At 38.2% G+C, this 15,872-nt stretch overlaps 1 protein-coding gene across 2 annotated transcripts in view; it reads left to right on the top strand.

The window, feature by feature from the left end:
* Window positions 1–9,908: 9,908 nt before the first annotated feature.
* The window catches only part of brip1 (BRCA1 interacting helicase 1), a 56,170-nt gene continuing 50,206 nt past the window's right edge, over window positions 9,909–15,872 (top strand). For both annotated transcript variants that reach the window (XM_079387263.1, XM_079387264.1), the window contains exons 1-6: window positions 9,909–10,077; window positions 10,508–10,627; window positions 10,792–10,903; window positions 12,308–12,496; window positions 12,603–12,742; window positions 12,834–12,989. In XM_079387263.1, coding sequence (XP_079243389.1) covers window positions 10,535–10,627; window positions 10,792–10,903; window positions 12,308–12,496; window positions 12,603–12,742; window positions 12,834–12,989 — 690 coding nt within the window. In that variant the 5' untranslated portion in view covers window positions 9,909–10,077; window positions 10,508–10,534. The remainder of the gene's footprint in view (window positions 10,078–10,507; window positions 10,628–10,791; window positions 10,904–12,307; window positions 12,497–12,602; window positions 12,743–12,833; window positions 12,990–15,872) is intronic.

Consider the following 15,872-nt stretch of genomic DNA (forward strand, 5'->3'; position numbering starts at 1 on the left):
GACACATAAAAACTTTTTAAAAAAGTGGGGTATTGCTGATGTATGTTATGGCAGAAATACAAGATAATAAAAAGTAAAACCACAGACCTTTTTTCAGGCATTTAACCAAAAACCCATTCAAAAAAAAAAAACACGGACTTGAGGACAATGGAACCAGAAATGCCAAAAAGGCTAACTCGTTTACAGGTTTTTTTAATTTATTGCAGAACTGTATTATGTACATGAACCTAACCAAAGCAAAGCTCAAGTTTCCACCACAACATAGAAGACCATTAAACACCAACAAGTCTCCACCTTGTATAATTTTGCACAAAAATTAGTTTCAACATCTACAAATTCCACATAAAATATGCTGGGAAATCGAAAGTCCCCTGACTGGTATTAGAAATTCTACAATGACAATGGAAATTATGCATGCAGTCCCAATGCAAATGGAAAAAAGCAAACTTAAACTTCACAAATCTAAATGTATTGGATGCAATGAAACAAAGCTGTGACAAAATGTTTAAAAACTGGTGCACTGCCAGTAAAAATAATTCTTGGAATGTAACCCCCGTCATCTCTCAAGTATCTAATAACTGTCCTTAAAAGTGACAAAAATAGCTAAAAGCACAAAGCACCAAGGCATAGACAGGTATGACTATACCTGCCAATATACAATCAGTGCCAAAAATAGCACGAACATTGAACTGACTTCAAACAGACACCCTAACTGCAACTTTAACACACTGCTGCACAAAAACACCCAGACAGAATCTGGTCCTCTTATTTACTATCTATGCACTGCTGCACCAATTAGCAGCAATTGACACCAGCTACAGAGCACCTGCATCCTGTTTCTCACAGAGAGCTGGGCCAGAGCATTTGGGGTTGATGGTGAGAAAGCTCCTCAAACAACCCCCACCTCAAACTCTCATATCTGTCCATGCGTTGCATGCTGGGTACAAGGCAGCCAGGGAGCAGAGGCTAGCCATGTTTATGTGTTTAGCGTGTTTATCAGTAAGCTGATGATCACTCTGGTCTTTGTCAGTAAATGCCGCTGCAGTTGCGAAAGGGCAGACGGCTAGGTGGAGGCAGGGGGGAATAGGACAGCACAGGCTGGGATGGGAAGGGCTACAAGAGACGGAGGAGGACCAGATGAAAGAAACAGCTGTATACAAATGACAAGCGTGCATCGCTCACAACCTCCCCACTGAGAGAGGGCCTTATGCGGTCATTGAGCAGCTTCAAAGCACCAGATCCAGCCGCAATGCACAAAGAAACTCAAACAAGCTCTTTCTCTCACACACACATATATGCACGCCAGTGCCAGTCTGCTGCCTCATGCTGGAGAGGCTGCAATGAGACACTATGTGTTTCTATGCCTGCCTGAGCATGCCAACCTGGCTTGATGATTTTTGAGAGCAAGTGTAGTGGGTCAGAGGACTTTTGGGAACAACCTGGTGAGAACCATTCCAATATGGGCAGTTGGTGTCAGTCCAATCAGCTTGTTTATTATTAGGCTGTCATTTTATTTTCCCCACAGACAAAACCATTCACAATAATTAAAGTTAGTTAATAAAAGGCTTTACACATAAACAAATATATAAATACAAAACATGTTTTGTATAAATACAAAACAAAACACATAAATACATTTATCACATGCTAATTTTGTGCTCTAGAAACATTTTTTGAAACTATGATAAATTGTATTTATTTATTTTGATGAATAAAAAGTGCAAAAGAACAGCATTCATTTTAAATACTTTTTTCATAACAATGCAAATGTCTGTTTGTTGTAATGTTACTTTTGATCAATTTAAATGCATCCTTGCTGAATAAAAGTTGTTTTTTTTATTTACTGACCCTAAACTTTTAAACAGTAGTGCGTTTAAAACAATACTAGATGAGGACTTCAGTTATATTTATTATATATGTTTATAGTAGCCGATAAAAACATATATTTACATTGTTTTATTTTACATAGAGTGAGTTGCTGCATCCACACCACTAGGTGTCACTATAAGTCCAAGACAATAGCCAAATCAGGTGTTGCTGGCTAATTTATTTGAAACCAATCAAATTATTTTAATTGTATATTATATAGTAATAATAAAATTTTAGTAAAAATATAGTAAAAATGCCACGTATTTGCGTCAACAAGCTCAGATCAGGACAAAACGGTACAAGAAATAGTCATTTGGCGTGGAGATTGTAAAGCACATATTGCTTAATGCAAAGTTTTGACACTGCCACACAGAATACTGGCAAATCATGACAAATAAACAAAGTTTAAGTGAAAGTGGACTGCTAACCAGCTGGAGGGGCGGCACGTCGCCAAAACATATGGGGAGGGTGTGCTTTGGGATGTCTATCTGGGATATCTAAGCACCAGACATATTTTGATCTAGTGCCCTCACCTGGGGCAGAAATGAGATGGGGGTGTGTACTAGGGGTAAGTGCATGAGATGTGGGGAGCTGAGAGCCGCTGGGGGGTGCAGGCAAGAAGGGGGTGAGTGTTACAAGGAGAAGGAATCGCACCTTCATGACACCCCATAGTAATTACACACTTGAGTGGCTGGACTGTGGAGGAAATTGAAGGCCTGAGCGGGAACCCAGCTGCCTCCTTCTCCCTCCCCATCAGCGTGGTCGTGATTGAGCCTGGCCGTTCGCCCCGCTTGCCCCCTCCCTTCCTCCCTCCTTCACTCCCTCACTCAATCCTCAGAGGAAATGCCGCTTTGTGTCCTGGTAATGAGATTCTCACACACCCAACCTTATTTACCATCCCAGACAGAAGGAGAGGAGAGCAGATGAGAGGAGAAGAACCCAAACACAACCCAACTTTCTCTCATCTACAGAAGTCCTCATCCAAACAGGTCTGAGGCTCAGGCTCAGGTGCTCGGGACTGGAAAAAGAACGACAGATATATGATGTTACTTATCGAGCTGAATCATATTTAATTGGACATTTTCTATTCCTTTAGTCATTCTAATATTCTGATTTAGTGATCACAAAATATTTCTTATTATATATGTTGAAAATAGCTGTGCTGCATAATATTTTTGTGGAAAACATGATAAAAAAAATTCAGCATCTTTTGATGAATAGAACATTTAAAAGAACAGCATTTATTCAAAATAGATTGTTTTGGTCTTTACTGACATTTTTTATCAATTTAAGCGTTAAATCCTTAAAAAAATCTCAAACCTCTGAACAGTAGTAGCTATATACGTATTTAAAATGATTTAGAATAATAAAATGAAGACTGTTCATATCCACATAGTTTTTTTCCCCTCATATGGTTGCAAGTCCCTGCATCCACTCCACTAGGTGTCATTATAAGTCTAAAACAATACCCAAATCAGGTGTTGCAGGCAGATAGCTAATATTTGGTTAAAATTAATAAAATTCATTTAAATTATTTATTATATACTGAAATAAAATATAGCTGCAAGCAGCAATTTAGGGGCCAATCAAAATTAGGACAAAATGAGAAGGGAACATAAACTGTAGACATTTGTACATGATTTTAGGCAAAATGGCAAAAAAAAAAGGCAAAAAAAATAAATAAAATAAAAAACATCAATTGTTATATGGTTTGATTTCTTATTATGTTTGACCAATATGCGCTGTTCCTAAATTATGTGGTGTGGACATTGTTTGGTGACAACCACATGAAAAGTTTGGCAATAATATGCCAAAGAAATGCAGCCTCATATCCATTTTGGCATCATGCCTTCATATTTATGGATGAGTTACACAAAAAAAAAAAAAACAGTCTGAAATATCAAAAAGCCTATAACTATTTGTTCCAGCATAATGGTGTTCTGTGTAAAAATTGGTGATGATTGGACAAGCAGTCTAGGATGAGTTTGAATAAGTAGGTTTTTGACCTAAATTAAAATGACAGACTGCTGAAATAATAGATAACAACAGATATTCTGCATATAACATTGTATTTTGTATGACCCAGGGAATAGGAAGAGGTGAGATTCATAGCCATCAGAATTTAGTTTCTAGCCCTTATGATTCAAAAGTTATTAGCATAAACATGATTGCAACTTTGGGCTGTTGGTGGCACTAAAGGTTTTGAGATAGAGAGTCCAATTTCCAAATGCTGTGGTCAAAATTCAGACAGTCCTCTATTATCTATGTGCCAAATTTCATAACCTTCTTGTAAGTAGTTCTACAGGCTGCAAGCGGAGGAAGAAGTAGAAGAACCAACAAAGTCCTAATCCTCACTCAGGGGCTCAGGACTGGAAAAAGAATGACTGATATATGATATTACGTATCTAACTGAGGCGTATTTAATTGGACATTTTCCACAAATAACACTATGACTCAAACCATTCCTTTGGTCTGGACACAGTCAGTTGTGGCCGCTTCTTTCTTACCACCTACTCGTATGACAGAGCATAGTGGCATGTGTTGGCAAGGCTGCCCTTGTTCTCTTGGCACAATGCGAACGCATACTTGTCATAGCGGACTGGGAACGAACACAATTAAACACGTCAGCATGGGGTACCTGCCCTGGGCCGGCAGGGACACGGCACTCACTGTCACCAAAAGCAGCGCCTCTGATACACACACTGCCACCAGACGGATGAGAATGTGTGTGTGAGAGGGGGGCAGATGATTAAGAAGTTAGTCTGAGCAGCATACAAAACAAAGCGTGACTGTGACCTCAATTTACACCATGCCACTGTAGTGACACTCAATGTGGATATTCAGAGAGAGTGAGCGAGCGAGCAGAGAAAGTCTTGCTGTATGGCTCGAATACGCCATTCTTAACAGCCTGACTGGGTCACAGGAAAATGTGTGTGCATGATCGCCGACAACCTATTTCTCCAAGAAATACATTTAGTTGCAAAACGATATCATTGTGATAAAATAAGTGCCACAGTTAGGCCACAAAACTGCAGATTGTCTGACAGTGTAGATGTCTGCTTGGCAACCGTTTGCACAAACGCTGTTATTCTTGTTTGTGACGGAGGCAGAGGCAGAATTACCTCGATTATGTGCAAAAAGTCAATTAAATTAACTGTGAAAGGCTATTTATTTTAACCCGAGGATACATTTTTTCTGTTCTCAGTAATTATAGAAAAACAGCACAACATGTGTTGGCAAGAGAACAAAGAAAGAGGCTCTAAGACTAGTCCTGGCATCATACTGCCATCCTGTGGTCACAGAGCAGTTTAGCTGGTTTTGTTTAGCAAGAAATGGAGAAGACCTTTGAAGCACCGAATACCAGTATCTGCAGGTATACTGAAAACATAAACAAAATTTTTTTACTTTTATTCGGTAAGGACACATATTAAATCGATCAAATAAATGCTGTTCTTTTGAACTTTATATTATTAATCAAAAAAAATAAAAAATTTGCAGTTTCTGCAAATTCATTAAGCAGTACAACTCTTTTTGACATTGATAAGAATAAATGTTTCTTGATCACCAAATCAACATATTAAAATGATTTCTGAAAGATCATGTGAAGCAATGACAGAAAGAACTCAAGCAATGAGTAATGACTGCTGAAAATTCAGCTTTGCCATCACAGGAATAAATAACATTTTAAAAGCTATTTCTTGTCCACATGAAATAATTTTCCACTGAAAGTACAGAAAGTTTTATATCAAACGGTACCAACCTTTTGACTCTCCTTGCTGCAGTGTTCAAGTCATTGTGAGTCATTATTTTTGTGTATGCACTCAGAAAAAACATCAACTTCAGTGAGGCAAAAATGCCCTCAGGGCTTAAAGGGTTAAACCTCTTTTTTATCAGTAAAACAAAACATGCCTAATAATTCTGCATACCTGAATATAAGGAGTTTTTCAGTTCCAGCCTTCATGGACAATTATATATCACTTATAAATGATTAGATTGCAATTAAATTATTACATTTGTGCATTTAGCAGACGCTTTTATCAAAAATGACTTCTATGAGCTGCTTTATGAACCTTGCTGGGAACAATTGTGATTGCAACTTAGCTGTAATAAGTAAATGGTTTCAAAGACAAAAAAACGCATGAGCATGGCAACGTCAAGGTCATTGGTTCATTTCTCAGCGAATTCTTGAACCAATCATATGTATATTTTGAATTCAGTGTAAATGCTGTAAACAGTGACTTCATATTTTGATTTAGCTTTAGCTGACTGAACTTCTATATGCAAATAAAATTTCAAGTCAACTGTGATCATCTTGCAACTATTAATTCAATCATTTATTCCACCGGACACTAATGCAAAGTTCTAGCTTGCATCTGAATATAAATAAAAAATCACAACATCTGACAAAAATAGAAGAGAAGCAACAAAACAACTGTACATAAATCTAGTCCTTGGACGTTTGATGATGACGGTTACTTGCTTGAGAGAATCTGGGGAGTATTAAAAGATTGCAATGATACATTAAGTCATGTGTAATCTATTTCTGCTCTACTGGTTTTGTCACTAACTCTGAATAAACGAAGCAGCTCTTTCTGTTTTACTGTTATCTTTTCAAAATCACCAGTAAAAAAAAAAAATTCAAATGCCATGGTAAATGTAAGCAAACACTCACAAACACTTTCAAATGTAATACTGAGATACGATTACCTTTGACAATGATATCAGTACTACTGCACTCCTTGGCTGAATATTAACAAATAAAGGAAATGAGCTGCATAATTAATATGCATCTTAGGTGATACCACAACATCAACTCTACCACCCAAGCTGGGTAATGAAGCCTTTAGTCATGTATCTGCTGGCTGGGGAACTGGCAGAGGATGTAGGTGATGTTGTTGGCTTGACAGCTGGCCATGAATGTAGGTCATGAGGTCCCATCGGTCCAGCTGAGGTGGAGATAAAATCACCACATTCCCATCAGCCTCTTCTCTCAGTTACACACCAGTGTTATGTTTGTTATATCAATTATGGTATTATATCTGGAGTAGGAACTTATTATACCTCTAGCTCGAAGTGAGGGTTATGGCAGGTGCCTTTAGGTCTAGGGAATTGGACACAACATGTCAATTTCATTGTTTTAACTGCTGGGATTTACACAGGGATGCTTTTCAGTGTAACATCACCCCACATGTGCTACTGTTTTGGCTTAATTTGGAGCACTGGAGCCATATGCAGCTGCATACTATCAAACATGCACAAAATAAAGCTTGGGAATTAAACCTCTCACTTCTCTGAGCATTTCTGAACACCAAACCTGCAGAAATATCACATCTGAAATGCTGAGTGATATGGAAATGAGGTTTACGGCACTCTGATCATGTTAATAATGCTAAGCCTGGGATTACGGGCACATTTTCAAGGTGCAATTACATCACCAAGCATCTTGGGATCACCATAATCACAGATTGTGCATGACGCTTCAGAATAATCCTGCCTCATCCTTATTAACTAGTTGGTGCCATCCAGAGTCCTGTTAAATAACACAGTTTTAAAAGACTTTGTTTTTCCTAATTCCACCTGAAGAAAATGGCACCAACTCTGTAAAACATCTTATAAATCAGGCAAAGTCTTCATCCTGAAGGTTCACTTTCCATATTTCACCTGCTCTGAGTTCAACAATGGCCCATGAGTGTTATTTTTTGTTAGTTAGTTTGTTTATTTACTTAGAAATAGTAAGTAATAGTACTTACTCTTTTCTGTCACCACCATATGTCAACTCTGTTTCACTTTTAGGTTACTTTGCCTTTATTTGTTTATTTTTATTTTAAATAATAAATATTAGCAGCAAGCAACACCAGAAAAACACAAATGGCTGGACCAAACGTAGTGATGAAAATCATGTCTTTTTGTTCCTTTATTGGAATTAAGCTACATCCGTCAATATTTAAAATTCACACATATTTTTTTATAGATCTGACGATGCTGACCCAAGGAGAAACACAAATATTGTGACAAAACGGATGGAGGATAATACTTTATTTATTCGTTACAAATTCAGCTCTTTATGTAGGCTATGTAGCCTATGTTCTTTTTTTTGTTTGTTTTTTTACAAGAACGAGATATGTTTGTGGTATCTCAAAACTCTGTGGTGCCTGCATAAACTTTCTCAAAGAATATCTCACCTGTATGCGTGTATACAGACACAGATATATCTCCGGGCCACTTGCTGGATTCATTAAATATTTTAGTAAATTATTAGTCTAGAAACATTCTTCACGCTAAATTCAGTTCGTTTTAAGTGCTCTGAATTATTTACTTGCACCCATATCCAGTCAGACATGTAGAAATTTAAGTGAAACTGTCAGATCTTTTTCAGAATAAACACGCGGGTCTAAACTTATAACTTGTAAATGTTGTTGAGAGCTACTTTTATGTTGAAAAGAAAAGAAAAAAGAGTTGATGAGTTGAGACCGTTTTATTTTACTTATATGGGACTTCTCTAGTTATATTTATATTTCCATAATAATGCTATCTTATCACTTCCAACAAATTGCAAAACTGAACGTAGTTTACATTTAAGAAATGTTCTTTATCCAAACATCTTTGCTTAGTAATGATAAATTAATAATAATAATACAAATGTTTATGCGTTTGTATCATAAATCCTCACAGAATGTTTACAGACACTAACCTAACTTACTTGGGTTGTTTTGAATGAATATTCTTTTATATATTCAAGATTCAAGATTCAAGAGTTTTATTTGTCACATACACAATTATACAGAGTATAACCAGCAGTGAAATGTAGGTCAGGTCCGCTCCAAGGACAGTGCAATTATAAAGAATACAAATATTAAGAAGAAGTACAAACATAAAATAAAAGATAAGATAAAATAAGATAAGATAGGATAAAAAATATAAATATAAATGTGCAGGTCAGTATGTTGTTGACAAATAGTAATGAGAGGAATGTGCCAAAAATAATGTGCAAAAAGTTGTACAGGGTATTTGAATAGCAGCAATATGAGGTAGAGAAAAATTATGAATAGCTTATTGATATGATATTTACATGGAGAAAAATTATGAATAGCTTATTGATATGATATTTACATGGAGAAAAATTATGAATAGCTTATTGATATATGATATTTACATGGAGAAAAAAATTATGAATAACTTATTGATATGGTGATATTACCTGGAGTCAAGTGATATTATGACACAGAGTTAGAGTTTAGGAGCCTGATGGCCTGGGGTAAGAAACTCCTCCTAAGTCTCTCAGTTTTTGCCATCAGGCTACGGAAGCGCTTACCAGATGGAAGCAAAGTGAATAGTCGGTTACCAGGGTGATTAGAGTCCTTGATGATTTTAACAGCTCTACTTTTGCAGCGTTTGAGGTAGATGTCCTGCAGAGAGGGGAGAGCAGACCCTGAGATGCGCTCAGCTAAGCGCACAACTCTCTGTAGTGCTTTGCAGTCCTGATTGGAGCTGTTTCCATACCACACTGAGATGCACTCAATACACTTTCTATGGTCCCTGAATAGAAAGTTTTCAGGATTGCTGGTGAGACCCTGAATTTCCTCAGCTGTCGCAGATGGTACAGTCTTTGCCTGGCTTTCTTAACCTGTGATTGGATGTGTGTAGTCCAAGTCAGGTTCTCGGAGATGTTTACGCCGAGGTACTTGAAGCTACTCACCCTCTCCACAGGGGTCCCACTGATCCTGAGAGGAGAGTAGGGCTGCTGCTGTCTCTTCCTAAAGTCCATGATCAGTTCTTTAGTTTTCCCCACATTCAGTGAGAGACAGTTGTCCTGGCACCATGATGTGAGTCTCTCTACCTCATCCAAGTATGCGGTCTCATCGTTGTTGGGTAATAAATATTCATATTTATTGCTACAAAATGTATATATAATAACTGTTCTCTAAAATTCAAACCAATTCAAAACTCCAAACATTTCGGGGAGAAAAATAACTGGAATATGTGATAATGTTCATATTTCTGAGAAAAAAAATTAAGTGACGTAAAGTGTCTTTTATTTTGACTGCGGACGTGACGTTGACGCACGGACGTCTTGTCTGGCGCTGCTGCGCGCGGGAGTTTAATTTTTGTGCCTTATTTTGTTTACACAGCTACTTTTAACCGTCAAAGTGCATCTTTTCTTTGCGAAGTAAACCATCTGACATTCCTCTTAATCACATTACACCTGAGGTAAATGTAATCTACGGGTGTTGTTTATATGCAGTAATAGCAGAAAATATCTTGCTAAGTAAAGTTAGTTAGTTTTGTCGTATATGATTATGATAAAGTTAAAACACTCCTTTATCCTTCCTGTAGCCGGTTGAATTGTGTTTAGTAACGTTAGTCCTCTTACCGTCACGTTAAGTGTTAGTTTAAATATTATCCATGTAGATAGATAGATGAATTTAGAGCAGATTCAAATCCCCAAAAATTGATTGTAAACAAATATTTTTCAGTTCTGTTATCTGTTTTGCCACATTCCGAAATAATCAGTCGGTTTAGATGGTCAGCCAGGCTTGGTGTAAATTTGGTGTTTACCCGCAATTCACTTAGGTGGAGCAGATCTGTCAGATGAAGCTAGTTTTCCAGTGTCATGAAGCTCCACTGATTGTATCCTCAGACAGTGACATCCTCCATTGGACACAGAATGGCTGCATCTCCAGTGGACTACACCATAGGAGGGGTGAAAATAAACTTCCCCTGCAAAGCTTATCCCTCTCAGCTGGCCATGATGAACTCAGTAAGATCTGTTGTACTGACAGAGTTGTTCTTGTGTTTTACTGTCAGTAAACATATTTGTAATCCTTTATCGTCAGTATGATCCTAACGTCTTCATACAAAGCTTTTAAAACCGCTTCTTTAGTTTTGATTGATTGCTGTCATTCATGTTTTGATCTCTCTTAGATCATTCGTGGACTTAACAATGGGCAGCACTGTCTGCTGGAGAGCCCTACTGGCAGTGGGAAGAGTCTTGCTTTGCTTTGTTCGGCCCTCGCATGGCAGCAAGCACAGTTTGGTATGTCTAGAAATCTTTTCGACAAGTTTTAAACTGTTCTGTCAATGGACCATTTTCATTTTTAGAAAAATATATGAAAATTTATATCACTATACTTTGTATTGTATTACCTTTGCATTAAATTACCGTACAAAAATATTTTTAACGCTAATGGGAGAGTATTTCTAATACAACATCTATAGGAGTGATGGTACATTTGACATCGCTCTCTCTTCTGACTGCCATTATCAGTCTTTCTCTTTTTTCTTTTTTGAAAGTCACTATCATGGAGTTTTTCTTTTGCTATTTGAGCAAATGGGAATGCAAAAAATATATTTGTTGTAGTCTCCCATTCACTGCTATAGAAGTTTATCCACCTACGTTGACTTCTACTGCTGAGGAACCCGGAAATGTGAAAAAGGTTCATAGTTCTGGTATTTACACTGACTAAGGTGCTGTATGGCATCTTATTGTTTGTCAGATTATTCTTTGATGATCTTCAGATCTTTAGGAAACTTGCTACAGAGAAAACAAGCTCTGTTTATGATAAATAATGCATAAAAACCAGACTTACACTTGTTCAAAAGGTTGGGGTCAGTAAGATTTTTTTTTATGCTCACTGAGTCTGCGTTTATTTGATCAAAAATACTGCAAAAACAGTGACACTGTAAAATAATCATTTGAAATTCTAAATTACTGTTCTATTTGAATGTATTTTAAAATGTGATTTTATTTCTGTGATGGCAAAGCTGAATTTTCAACAGCCATTACTCCAAACTTCAGTATCACATGATCCTTCAGAAATCAGGAATGTTTCTGGATTCTTTGATAAGGAAGTTCAAAAGAGCATAATTTATTGTATTCATTGTGTATCAATTTTCATTGTGTATCAGTGATAAAAACTTGTCATTTTTAATCAATTTAATCCATCCTTGCTGGAAAAAAGTATTAAGTGAAAGTGACGTACAGCCATGTATGGTGACCCAGACTCGGAATTCGTGATCTGCATTTATCCCATCCAAAGTGCACACACACAGCAGTGAACACACACACACCGTGAACACACACCCGGAGCCATTTATGCTGCCCACTTGCTCAAGGGCACCTCAGTCGTGGTATTGAGGGTGGAGAGAGCGTTGAACATTCACTCCCCCCGCCTACAATCCCTGCCAGCCTGAGACTCGAACCCACAACCTTTGGATTATGAGTCCGAATCTCTAACCATTAGGCCACGAAATCCCATTAATCTCCATGTGTCAAATTGATGACAACTTCCAATTCATGTCAAATATCCAAACCCCAAATTAACTATTCTGTAATGCTTCTCAGAGTCGAGCTAATTTGTCTATGACTTCTGTGATGATAAACTCTCTTCACTCTATAAAACAATGCATTATAATGGCTCCTATTTTGTCATGTATTAAGGTAAAGAACAGGATGCAGGTTCTAGTTCAGCTGACTGTAAGAAACCAGCAGTGGCTACTCCATGTCAATGTGTGTGCCATAACCGAAATACACACCCCACTTCCAGCAGCATAGCATCTAAACCACCTCTGGTTGATCTTCCTTGTGAAGGTACTTCTGCTCAAGCTACAACCCCCCTCTCAAAAGAAGGTAAGCATTTTCCGAAATCTTTTGACCAAAAAAAACAAAACATGAAAAACCATGATAAATTACTTAAATGTTGTCTGTTTTCATAGAGTATGCTTTCTTGTTTCAGCAGTCAAAAGTGAACAGTCTAGAAAGTCTTTGTCTTCCCGTCTCTCTGAGAAACTTCAGGCCTCTCTCTCCAATGGAGAACAAGATGATGATTTTAAGATTGACAGGAAGCGTATTCGTACACCAACCATAGAGCAGAAGGTACCTCTGCAAATAGCTTCTATTCCTGTGACATTATCGATTGGCTTGTTGAAACTTGTCATCACACTCAGTTTATTTTTCCTTTCCACAGAGCAGCAAGCGAAGATGTCTCGAGCGAGGAGTGATTTACATTGATGATGAAGAGGAGGAGCATCTGGAGAGACCGGTGCCCGGGGCTCAGAGTTGGACCATGGAATTGAACAGTGGTGCCAGAGCTGACAGTGGCCAGTCGCAGCCACAGTGTTGTGTGAGTGCACCTCAGACACATTTTCTGCTCTTATCTCTAATTGGGAGACTATGACGTAATAAAGTGTCAATAATAGCCATAGAGAGCACTGTTTGATATTTCTCCTCATTTCATCATCCCATACCATTAAAGGGATAGTTTAATTCTGTCATGATTTACTCGCCATCATGATTTCCAAACCTGTATGACCACAAAAGAAGATATTCTGAACACAAAAGAGGATATTTTGAAAAATGATGGCATCCAAACAGTTTTGGTGATCATTGATTTCCATTGTATGGAAATATACTAAGCATTTTTTTTCAAAATATCATCTTTTTTGTTCCATGGAAGAAAGAAAATCATGCAGGAACAACATGAGGGTGAGTAAATGGTGACAGAATTGTCATTTTTAGGTGCACTATACCCCAGCTGTTTTTATTCATCATTCATTTGCAACTTATTATTATTAAATAAGTTCTGTAATCTTATAAATGTAATATTGCATATATGTTATGTTATTTTATTGTTGACCACTTGGTGGCAGCAAAGGATGGCTCAAAACAGATTGCAAAGGTGCATGGGAATATTATTGGATTTATTGCTGGGTTTTCTCACACTTCTGTTGGACACTTAATTATGTGTCTGTAAGCATGAATTATCTCTGTTAAATTGCTGTAATTTGACTTGTGCCACAACATGACTCCACATTAAATGTATGCATAGTTGCATACATGGTTGCTTTCATCCTACAGTACATACAGTAGAATGGATGGCACCAAAGTAATGTCTGCGTCAATGCAAATATTATTATTATACAGTTATTATAGATGTTTGAGGATGCTAGATTTGTTTAGTTTTTAGTAGTTGTGGGAAAGTATTTTGGATTTCACTTTGGAAATCTGCCTGACCTTTTATATTCATAATTTTGATAACCTTAAACAAACAATTGGCAACTCATCATTTTCCATCAAGCAGAAATCCTCCTAATCTGGGTTTATGAAGTGTTATTATGAAGATAGTTTATTTGTTTTGTTGAGAGATGCTGATATGTAGGGCTATAAAATGCAGCCTAAACCCTCTTAGAAAATCTGATGCAATGTAACAAACACCACAGGTATTCACATGGCCATTGGTGAAAAGAATCTGTGTCAGCGTGATCATCCTGTCACACCGTAGGACATATTGCTTGCAACTTGCACAATGGAAAAGGAGTGACTTGTGCTATGCGTTCCTCAAGATTGGTGGACTGTCACCGAAGAGGACGGCCCTGGCCTGATGGGCGGTCCGATGGGTGTGTTGGGTAAGGGGGAGAAGAGAAAGCAGGCCTTAGGTTTCACTCTCACCTGACACCGTTCTCGGCCTCTGCCAGCGCTGACTGACATCTTCAATGGGCCCTTTGAAGCGAGCTCCAGTTTAATTAAGAGGTTTGCCTTGCTTGGCAGTGATCTGTGAAAGCCTGGGATAAATATTGAATGGGGTTCACCCGCTGGTTACGGCGCTCTGGGGATAAACAGGTGCTTTGTGAGATTGGGAATTTGCGTTGTGGGGGGGCACTCCGGGGCAGCTATCAGGAGGACTAAAGGGAGTAAATACCTCACTGAAATGCTTCACTCGCTGTCTCTGTCTCTCGCCCGCTATCTCTTTCTCTCTCTGTCCATCTGTATGGCGAGGGTGCAGTGGCCCAGGCAGGCGGACAGTGTGAGATTTCAGTCTCTCAGGTGTCAGGCTCTCAGAGCCAGCCTGTTGAAATGCAGTCTCCATTGTTCGCGCTCACACTCAGGCCTGCATCTTCCACCACAGGGCCATTGTAGAGCACAGACAATCTAGCCTCACCATCTCAAACACAGGAGCTGCTCTCTCCACACCTCACCTGGCAAACAGAAATGCCACTGTCTAACAGAACAAACCCAGCTCTTATATTGTTTTTCACCAGTAACTGACAAGTACTTGGTAGAATCCTCCGCCTCTTCACACAGGAATTTTACAATTCCTGTTCTGATGCTGATTCGTCTTAATTCTACTTTCTTAATGGTTCCACTAAAGATTCTTTTGATTTTGATTTTGGGAAGTCGTGGCCTGATGGTTAGAGAGTCGGACTCGTAATCCAAAGGTTGCGGGTTCGAGTCTCAGGCCGGCAGGGATTGTTGGTGGGGGGAGTGAATGTCCAGCGCTCTCTCCACCCTCAATACCACGACTGAGGTGCCCTTGAGCAAGGCACCGAACCCCCAACTGCTCCCCGGGCGCCGCAGCATAAATGGCTGCCCACTGCTCTGGGTGTGTGTTCACGGTGTGTGTGTGTGTGTTCACTGCAGTGTGTGTGCACGTTGGATGGGTTAAATGCAGAGCACGAATTCCGAGTATGGGTCACCATACTTGGCCGTATGTCACTTCACTTCACTATTGACTCCTCCATATAGTTTGTATGTGTTTGCGATTAGATAAAACAACTATAGCAAGAGAATTGAACTTTATTAGTTGCTGTGAATGTTTTGGAAATTCATTAAAAAGAAGCGGTTCATTAAAGTTGTTTACTTGGGAGTCTTTTGACTTTTTGTTTATGAGCCAGTTGTTTTAGTGAATCAGAATCATCAGTTTAAGAATCGTACTTCACTGGTTGTGTTTTTGATTCTTAAAAAAAGAAATGGTTCATAAAAGTTGTTCACTAAGGAATCTTTTGACTTCATTAATCGCAGTCTGTGTTTAAATGACTAAAAACACCTGCCCCATAAGTTTATTTGCATGGGAATCTAACTTCACAAATATGATTTTGATTCATTAAAAAGAGCTGTTTTATAAAAATCATTCACCTGAAAATGTTTTTACTTCATTATTCTTGCTGTATGTTTTTTTACAAGCTACTTGTTTTTAGTATATTAGAGTCATTATTTCAGGAATCAGGCA

This window comes from Barbus barbus (assembly GCF_936440315.1).
Source record: "Barbus barbus genome assembly, chromosome: 31".
NCBI lineage: Eukaryota > Metazoa > Chordata > Actinopteri > Cypriniformes > Cyprinidae > Barbus > Barbus barbus.